Source organism: Cyrtonyx montezumae, unplaced genomic scaffold (genome assembly GCF_038088225.1).
Source record: "Cyrtonyx montezumae isolate F1298 unplaced genomic scaffold, pur_monq_1.0 scaffold_3, whole genome shotgun sequence".
NCBI lineage: Eukaryota > Metazoa > Chordata > Aves > Galliformes > Odontophoridae > Cyrtonyx > Cyrtonyx montezumae.
Window position 1 is genome coordinate 154398330 of NW_027072034.1, and position 10363 is coordinate 154408692.

Here is a 10363-nt window from a genome sequence, read left to right on the forward strand (position 1 = left end):
TATAAATTATTTGAAAACTAATTTACGTGTCAGTGCTGATTGAAAGTACTGTGACTTGGAGTATAGATACATTTTCTACAGTGGGATAGGAAAGTGACAGGTCTTGAGGTTATATAAATCATCAGGATCTTACTGGCTTTGGATTGCTGGAGTTCTGTGGACTTTATCTGGGTGAAATATGGCCTTTAAGAAACATCCACACCCAACATTTCTCCTGAATTTCCAGTCAAATAAGTACTGTACAGCCCAGAGCTTACCCACATCAGCCATTTTCTCATAGCTGGTGTGAAACTGATGTCAGAAAACAAGAATCATTAAGGTTTCGATACTCACTTCTAATATTTAACATTTGGATCTTGGTACTGTTAACCTAAAAAATGCTTCAACTGAACGGACTTTCTCTTGGGTGACTAGTGGCAGGACAAGAGATTGTGACAATGGAGATTCAAGTTGGATTTCTGGAAAGGTTTCTTCTCAGGAAGAGTGGTGAAGTGTTGGCACAGGCTGCACAGGGAGGTGGTGGAGTCACTATCCCTGGAGGTGTTCAAGAAAAGGTATATGGACGTGGTTATTGGGCATGGCAGGGATTGGTCAACGGTTGGACTGTGTGCTCCTCATAGTCTGTAGACTCTTCATAGAATCCCAGTCAAGGGATGAAGAGTTTTGAAATAGCCATCTATAAAAAAAAAACAAACATGCTGATGATGTTTGCTCTGAGCACCTTTATTTACTAAGACAGAATCTATCCAGAAGAACTTAAATGTTATTAATGTGGTAATGTGTGCCTCCATGTGTTTTAATACATCTTTAAAAGGCCTTTCAGTGTTGATTTACCAGAATTTCCCCCCACCCCCTCCTTGTTTTCCAGACACTGTGAGTAAGGACATCGAACCCAAAGATCCATTTCCCATTCCAAGAAAGATTATGGCTGAACCGGACTACATAGACGATGACAATCCTGAGTTAATTAGACCTCAGAAATTAATTAATCCTGTGAAGTCATCCCGGAATCATCAAGATCTCCATAGAGAGCTGCTTATGAATCAGAAAAGGTAAAAGTCTAAAAATCGTGTGTGCCACTCCCTGACCCCAAACACACAGCTTGACTTAGTTTCATCAAAGTTATGTTTCACCCCAAACCCAGTGGACGCAGTTTGTAGATGAAAAGACTGCAGTTCTTAACCATGGCGTTTATTTGTATGAATTGGAGTTAAATTGGTCTAATTCTTCTTCCTGTGAGAATTTTATCTTTTCTAAATTTAAATGTTAACTTTATTTTCAAACAGCCTTGCTACCCATTTTAACTTTGGATCATTATTTTCATTACAAAAGCTTTGCTGACGTTGCCTGCTGTTTTTGTGTTGTGTGATCAGTGGTGCTACCTCCACCAGCTGCAGGTGGGATACTTAAAAAAATACATATGATCAACAGAATCTAAAATTTGCTGACTTAATAGTTGTGAAAGAAAGCTATAGGCTTTTCCAGTTTCATCTGAGTCTTAATCTAACTGAAGGTTTTCCATGTCTGCTTCAGTGCTAGTCAAAAACTACACTGAGGATGTCAAACACGAGATCAGTTGTTGATCTTTCAGTGAAACTCTGTAAGAGCTTATGTAAATCAGACTTGCCACTTTGTGTTTGTGAATACTCACTAAGAGTTGTTTTCTTGAGGAAGTGGTTCATTTCTCCCATGTCACATTTCATATTCGTTACTTCAACACTGTATTTTGTCTTCAGCCCTCAACTTAAATGGATTTTGTCAGATATGTGATAGTCACCAACAATATCGATCTGTGAATTTTCACCATTCCCAGCACTTCTAAGTTAAAGAAATTGTATATTTTATTTCCAAACTTGTTCTGTGGTTACTTGATCTCTCTTATGGTGCAGTGATAGCCTGAAGCCTGCTCTGCTGCTGCATAAGTGTTTCTTTGTATACTTTGCAAATTCTGCGTCCTTCTATCTGGGATGGGATTGCACAGCTGTTGCTTTAGATATTGCTTTTGAAGATGTAAAGAACTGGAACTTGATTTCATCAACTGCTGAGACCCAGGGGCTCGGCCCAGAGGTAGATGAAGGTCTGTTGTTAAATCTCTTCAACAACAAAGGACTCCTTTGGGGGAAAAAGACCCACAACAATAAATAAAAAATTAAAACATAGCTACCTAACTTCACAGACAAGAAAAAGCCTCCAAGCTTGTGGGACCCGCCATTTAAACAAGTGGAAACTAGCATCTATATCAATTCATGATTTGATGAAGATCATTGGTGTCAAGAGCATAATCCTGCATGGCTGTTCTATCAGGAGTAAGTGAAGGCGTGTTGTCTTCCTACCTCCTCACAGATTCATTAGAACTTGTAATTCAGGAATCTTATTTATATGTCTTATTAATGGATTAGTAATTTTAGTCCTAATACAGGCCTTGAAACTTGTAAGTTCCTTGGCCAGTTGCAGATGGTGTGAGAATAGATCCTTTACTCATCATTTTCACATCTCTTCCGACAACTTGAATGCTACAAGGGATTGCAGCTTGGATGCCACTATATCAGGAAGTGATTTGGACTTCATTTGCTCCTTTGTCTTTTGCCCTCATTTATCTATGTCAGCTGCCTGCGCAGTTTCTAACTTAGCACTGCAGTAACAGATGTACTCTGAGTACATCTGAGTACACACAGACTGTCTACAAAACAAAGAACCACTCAGAAGGGATATTATATAGACAAGGGTGTGGGGATCCCCAAAGCAGAAATGAAAGAACTATTTCAGAGTGTATTTGAAAATAAAAATCGCCGTTAACACCCATTCAGGCTTTTTGAGACCTAAGACCTTAACAAAGTAGAGGAAGAACTACTTCAGTTCAGTTGGATTTGTGTATTTGGCAGAAGAGTTGCATTCTGAAAGTTTCTCTTTTTTCCTTTCTGGCAGGGTAGTATTTGGAGGGGAGAAAAGGGCCTTTTCTATGTGTAACAGCAAGATCCTCACAAATGCTAGGCTTAGATACTTAATTATAAGTGAACTGCTTACACAATACAGCATTTCTTCAGTGATGAAGTAGTAGAAATGTTTTAGAGAATGCCAACTGAATTGGAAGAAAGTGGCCTAAATAGGTGTTTGTCCTATTTTTTTTTTTTTTGTGTTAATGGGATTAAACATCAAAGTCAGTTCCTAGCACCACAAAGTTTAAAGGCATTGAAAGAAAAGATAGTTTCTCAACTTATGGTTTTATTGTAAAGGATGTGGAGACTGCACTGAATTAAGTCTATTTTTTTCCCTTTTAAAGTTTATGAAAGCATAAAGCACTTGAAACCAGTATGAAGTTCTTTTCTTCATGAGGAATATCCTATTACACAAAACAGTTGTGCTGCCCTCAATACCCCTTCTTCTCTTATTGTGATTTTGATTAGTTGCAGCTGTTAATTTTAGAGCCTTATTTATTGGTGCAGAAATGAAATACTTTGGGGGGCTCAGCGGCAGAAAATCTCTTCTGAAAAGATGTTTAGGTCTCTGTGCTTTATTCTGTGGTACTACCTCTGATACGAGGCTTTTCCTCAATGCAGGAATTAGGTTTGTGTTATGCTTTGTTACTGCAAATTGCCATGCATGTGGAGGAATTTTAGTGCTGTGACAGAAGTGGTTAAGCACAGTTTGCTTGCTCTACGCTGAAATTTTTATGATTTTTATTTAACCAGAAAAATCATGAAGAGGTGCCACAAGCCACCTACTTAACCCAATAACAGCCTGTCTGTTGCTTTCCCTCTCTAAATGCAGGAGTGAGAATAGGATTGACATTACAGGTGTTATTTCACAGCCTGACTGCTGATCCCCTTCGACTAGATGGATGGCCTTCTGCAGGTGTTAGTTGTCCCATTTATCCTAACTACAGCACATCTAAATCAGGAATGTGTAATGCTGTTTAGTAGCTTCCATCTGATTCATGGCTATCTTCATTGCTCATCATCAGTATAGAAGCTCCCATCGATTATTCAGCTCTCACCGACCCAAATGCAGTAGAAGTCATTAATGGTAGTAGCAATAGTCATTATAATAAAATATTTCTTCAACTTTTCTCTGCCCAACTTAATTTTTAACTGCTGAAATGTAATTAAAATAGCACGAAACTATTAAAATATTAATATAGTCTTGTAGCTTGTTGCATTCAGGCCATGAGATATATTATGAGAAATATGAAGCAGCATGTGGTGTTGCTAAATATTTGATTTTGCTGCCAGGGTATGTACACTGATAGAGTGTTGCATAATATATGGAGTCGCTCACAGATGCCACTATAAAATGGCTTTTTAATATATTTGTGGATGTGCTGTCAGATACACATGGAAGAATTAGGCAACCCCAGATAACACTGAGAAATGGCAAAACTGTGCTTTTTTGAAAGCTTCTTCAGATTACTGAATTTCCTGAAGTTAAAAATGGCTGATGTTAAACTTGATGCCGGATGTGCTCACGCAGTAGTCTTCCCAGTGAAAAATCCAGTAACAAAGGCATAGTTTGGATCTTTCTGCTCCAGCTAATAACAGAATAATGAGGCTATTCCAAGACAGAATCCTAGATTATCTCAAATTGGAAGGGACGCATAAGGATCACTGAGTCCAACTACAAACAGTAAGCTTTTTCATTTTAGAGTAGTTGGCTTGGAAAATATTTTGTACTGAACAGACTTGAAACGTTCAGTCACTGTACTGGCTAAAATCTATTGGAGAGAGCATCTTTCACCCTTTGTCTGATCTCCAAGGTGACTGCAAGCTTTTTCCATTTGGGTTTTTTGTTGTTTTAGCCCCTTCCTGTGTGATTTTCAGCATAGCCTGGGAACTCTCCCTGTTCTCAATGGAAACAGCACAGCAGCCAGGCATGGCTAAAGCTGTCGTATTGTCAAGGAAGGACTGAATTAATGATTTCCAGGAGCAATGTGACTAAGTGAAGAGGGATGATGCGTTTTTGTTTCGTCCATAGAGACATCTCTGGACATGGTACCCAGTGCAGGACTATGTGGATGCAGTCTCTCTGAATTATCAGTCAAGAGAAGTGAGGTTTTGTCTGTCTGTCTGTTTTCCAGAATGAGTTTTCAGCTCTGATTTGCAGTGTTTTTAAAATTGCTTCTTCTGGAATGGAGGAAAAAGAGGGAAGGCTGAAGATGAAAGCCATAACAATGAATTATTCAGGAGAAACACTATCATGAACTTTAAAGGGAAATATTCTCAGTAATAATATGGCTTCAATTCCAACTTATTGTTAGAAACCAATATATCTTTTGCCTATTTTTTCCTTTTAGTTCATTATTTGTATTTCAGAGTACCTAAATAGGCTGCCAATTGACTTGGGAAAACCTGCCTACAGTTCACTGTGAATGTCAGCTTATTAAAAAATGCTCTTTCCTCCTTGTTTCCTTCTCCCCTCTACTCCCATTTAATTTGAAGGGGTCTTGCACCTCAGAACAAACCGGAGTTACAAAAGGTGATGGAGAAAAGAAAACGAGATCAAGTTATTAAACAGCAAAAAGAGGAGGAGGCACAGAAGAAGAAGTCAGACCTGGAAATAGAGCTACTGAAACGGCAGCAGAAACTAGAGCAGGTAAGATGGGAGATAACACTGACTTTACACATCTATCTCTCAGCTAGTCACCCTGTCCCCCCTTTGTAAGAAAGAAGCAACAGATGGGTTTTGGCACAGTTCCTCTGACAAAATGCAAATACATGTTTTACAATGAGTCAGTTCATGCTCTACTATTTCCTCTTTGTTTTCACTTATTATATAGGAAATCCGTATAGGTGGCAGCTTTTTGTCGTATGAATCTTGTTTCAACAACAGCAAAGTGTGTGGAGCACTGACCATATCCTACCATTGAAACTGTGGTGAATTAGTCAACTTTTGTGGCATCTGTGTTAAGAGATGGTCCATTAAGAATAGATGTTAGACTGTATTAAAACTAGATACTTGGTGAATAAAGGCATCGACTGTTTCTTTCTTCCAGGCATAGAAATGTTTTTGCAGGAAGAAAACCACTGTAATTTTAAGTATATCATCCTGTCACTTTTCCCTTATGCCCTCAGAGACATAAGGTCAGCTTCAATTGGCTTAGTCTGTGGGAAGTTGCCTGATTTGGAATTTAGCCACCCAAGGACACATGTAGAATAGAAAATTCTCTAATAAGTGGAGGAGCCTGCCCACTGAAAGTAATCTTGTGACTTCATAGCATCATAGAAATGTCATTAATTGACAGTATGACACATGGAGGAATGTTGTCATGATTTACTGTAACAGGGCATGTTCCTCATCAGGAACCAGAGACAAAGGCAACACTATTGAGGTGAGCTGATAAGACCCAACAACGTGGTCCCCATTAATCAGAGAGACCATGGTGTGTTCTAAGATAAAGATCCTTTCAGGAGCTTTTGTTAGCTTTCTGAAGGGTTGTTTTTTTCTTTTGGGTGACATGACCTGTCTGCCTTCACTGTGGACTGCTGAGCAGTCTATATGTAAGTAAAGTTAAGTGTGTAAGTAAGGTTCTGCACTAGCACTGTACAGCTTTGCCCCATAGAGTGGAGTGTCCAAGTTCATGGGCACAATCCCCCAGCGGGGTCAAAATTAAGCAGCTAAGGTCCAAGGAGTATTCTTCTTTTTTTTTTTTCTTTTTTAATTGATCTTTGCAGTAGGCAAAGCAGTTATTCCAAAAGATGCTCAAGTTAGATACAGAAATCCATATCTACGTGCAGAAATGAATCCTGCAAGCGTGTTCACTAGTAGCTGCCACACGTGTTCTCCCACCAGACGTATTTGGTTTTGTCCCAAGTGGGATTACTGTTGTTTCTTCAATGAAGATTTCAAAACATTTCTTCAGAACTGCTTTATGTGATGCTCTAACTGGACTAGGAGAGGTTTTCTCCATCTGGAAAGGCTTTTGCAGCCTGCTGGAATGAGGTGGAGCCAAAGGTTTGCATAAGGCTGGTAGTTTGTGAGAACAGACAGCCCCAAAGAAATTCAACTTCATCTTTTCTATGAGAGAAAGGAAGAAAGCAGTTTAAATTGTTTTGCATGGCCAGTTACTGAAACTGATAGTTTTTGGGTTTTTTTTTAATCTCTCTTATATACTTTTTTATTAACACATGAATCCCTTTTAAGCTGGAACTGGAGCAACAGAAGATACAAGAGGAGCAGGAAAATGCGCCTGAATTTGTCAAAGTCAAGGGTAACTTGAGGAGGACGGTCCAGGAAGCTACAGAAGCACCAGACTCCTAGAGGCAGCACCCACTAAGACTTCCAGCTTTCCTGCTCTGGCTGCAGAGAGGCTTTTGCAAGTTGTCTCAGATTTACCCATCAAGAAGGAAAAGAACAGCATCCACCTGACACTTACTGAAGATGAGATTTTGGATTCTTAGGACGTGTGGATTATAAAGACTGTAACAGATCGACTTGCCAAATGCAGTTCTGGGATTGATGCATGGGATCAGGTGTCTGTCAGTTCAGTGTCATGGACCACTCTGAAGTGCTCATGTAGAGATTTTTTAACCAGGGATACTAGGGAAGCTTCTTCATTGTTGCACTGCTTTCTCTCTTGTGATTCTAGTTTAGCAGGGGTACACAGATGATATTTTACTTTAAATCAAAACAAACTCCTCTTGTGATATCTTATGAAACTTTACTGTGCAGATAGATTTTCTCTGTCTAGACCTAAAGCCTGTGTATATCTCACAATAATTTGTGTTCAGTTGGAATTTTTATCATATCTGTGATGATAGGAGGTGTGTTGATCATTGATACCTATCCCCACTGGGATAGGCACTTACAGGCAGAATGGGAATGCTTAAAACTCACCAGCAGCGAACAGTTGAGCAGCCTTAAAGCCCAGTTCTCCCTGTTAAGCATGTAGAATCTGGGCTATGAAAGAGAAGAAATCTGGTGATCTTCTCACCAAATCATCTTCTCAAGAAGCTGATTTATCTCTGTCTTTAAACATCTCCCTTAAAATGTTATGTGAAGGTCTGTAAAGTGCTACCTGTGTATTTACCTCTCTTACCTCTCAATGCAAAATGACCTGTCTTCTAATCTTTGTATTTGGAAATCCTACCTACTTTTACTGCTGTGGCCTTTCTCCTCCGAGAACATGCTGGTCTGAACGCAGTGTTAGCACATTACTCATTTGCTGGAACTGAAATCAGGCGTCTTTTCTACCATCAGTTCCTGCTCAGCTGTTGCAGGAATTTGCTGTAGCTCCTGCAACAGAGTGGTATTTAAACCAGACCAAACTGATGGCTGGAATCTACCAAAATGGAAAATTTTTCCCTGAAGTGAGGCATAAAAGGACATTCATTTTATCTCGTCCTTCCTCTAGCCTCAACAGAGGAGAAATGTGTTACTGCTGAGTCTTCAGGTCCAATTCTGACACCTTCTGCCTTTCTGCAAGTTATTCTGTGACTTGGCATTAAACAAAATACTGTTCAGTTTTATAGGGATGGCAGAATCTGATCCTTCATGCTTATGACTACTAGTTACCCAGGAAACCCTGGGATGAGGAGGGGGGAACAGATTACTCATGTAGGATTATATAATTGGATTCTTACCTGGTGTGAGTAGGTGCAGATATTGTGTCTTCAGAAAGTGGGGAAAAATCCTCATCTTCCTTGCTTAGCATATTCCTAGCTCTCACTAAGACTGTGCTTATCCATATCAGCTGAGGAACTAATCATAGTCCTTGCCTTAGAATGCTAAATGAAATTATTTTGACTCTGTAATTATAAAGGGCATAACTGTTTAAGAATGCTTTTTACTAATATCAACAGTGGCGTGTTTGTATTGTTGGGGAGGGTTTGTTGGTTTGGGTTTTTAGTTCCTTTTGCCTTTCCTGTAATGTTTTAAACACGATTTCAGCATAGCACTTGGGACAGAATGCTCACAATTAGCAATGTTTCCTAGATACAGGCTTCAATTTCTCAAGATCCAGGCATTTATGATGAGGACGTAATCATATCAAGAGTAAATTGAATTGTGATAAGTGTATTGCCATTGATTTTGATTTGCAGTGTGACTCATATGTAGATGATTAAATGTGAAGATGGTCTGCCAGACCGTTCTGATTACAGAGTTACAATGGACAAAGGCCAAATATAATTGTATGTATTTTCTCCGAAGAGGAACACTCAGAGTGCTGCATTCTTTTTCACTCTTCCTTCCTCTGTAAGGAGAGGACCTTCAGTTCTGGCACTTGCACTGTTCAGATTTGTTCCATATTGTTGACTGTTGGGACAGTGTTACGTAGTAGAGTTCCATGCCACGCTCATGTTTTACCTTAACCATTCCCAGCCTACCAAACTTTGTTGGATTCCATGCTACAATTAACCTTCTGTTCAGTATGAAAATGTCTGGGAATTGGTGTGGAAACCCTCCCCTGGCTCCAGCAGGCTATTTCTTTGCAGCCATTTGTCTTCAGTGAATGTGGCAATCCTACTGTGCAGGCGCAGCAAAATGAATGGAGTTGGGTGCAATCCAAATGTCACCGGAGGCAGCAGGGACAACAATTTCTCCTTGACTTCTGCAAGCGTTGGATTGTGCCCTCCAAAAAAGCAGAAAGTGTGTTGCTTCCTTTCCATATCAGCTTGTGATTCAGGGTCGTTTCTTGTTATGAAACACAGGTGGCCAGAAAAACCCCTTGTATATACAGTGTGAAGTAGATTTTTTGTTTTCACTTGGAGTTCCTTCTGCGTACGAGCAGAATATCAGCGTGTTCATTAGAGCATCTTTGAATCCTGCTGACCTTTTAGTCTATTAATCCAACTCCCTCTCATATTGATTTGACAAGCAAAAGCCTGTCTTTAATGTCAGGATTGGGCTGGGATGGGTAGCTCTTATGTGGGTAGTCAGCTATTAGACCATGAGTGTCCTGGGTGGCTACCTGAGTAAGACACTGCTTGCCCATGGAGGTAACCTGTTCCTCATCTGTCCTTCAGCTACAGGGGATCTGAAGCAATCCTGCAAATACTTCAGTGATTTGAAAAAGGCTTTCTTCAACCACTTCTGCCTCTGAAAAGGCAGTACTTTTAAAAAATTCTTGCTTTTGATAGTATAGCAGTAAATTTTGTAGAATTCTTGTGGCTTTAACTTTCTGTTAATATCTGCACTTGTTTGAGTGTACATATATAAATATATATAAATATAAAAAGGGAGCCTTAAAGGATTTGTTTTCATAATTTAATATTTTTTGTATTTGCTCTTGTATAATTGTTTTTAACTAAAGGTATTACGGAAATGAGGAATACTTAGAACCAAAGTTATGCTTAATAAAATCTTCTACATGCTTGGAGTATGCAGTGGTGTCCATCACGCCCTCTTGGAGTCAAAACCATGGGGTCTGCAC

General features: G+C 39.4%; 1 protein-coding gene across 2 annotated transcripts in view; it reads left to right on the top strand.

Moving 5' to 3' along the window:
• The window catches only part of FAM107B (family with sequence similarity 107 member B), a 56483-nt gene extending 48661 nt beyond the window's left edge, over positions 1-7822 (top strand). For both annotated transcript variants that reach the window (XM_065743767.1, XM_065743766.1), the window contains exons 2-4: positions 869-1052; positions 5433-5586; positions 7135-7822. In XM_065743767.1, coding sequence (XP_065599839.1) covers positions 925-1052; positions 5433-5586; positions 7135-7251 — 399 coding nt within the window. In that variant the 5' untranslated portion in view covers positions 869-924 and the 3' untranslated portion in view covers positions 7252-7822. The remainder of the gene's footprint in view (positions 1-868; positions 1053-5432; positions 5587-7134) is intronic.
• The last annotated feature ends 2541 nt before the right edge of the window (positions 7823-10363 follow it).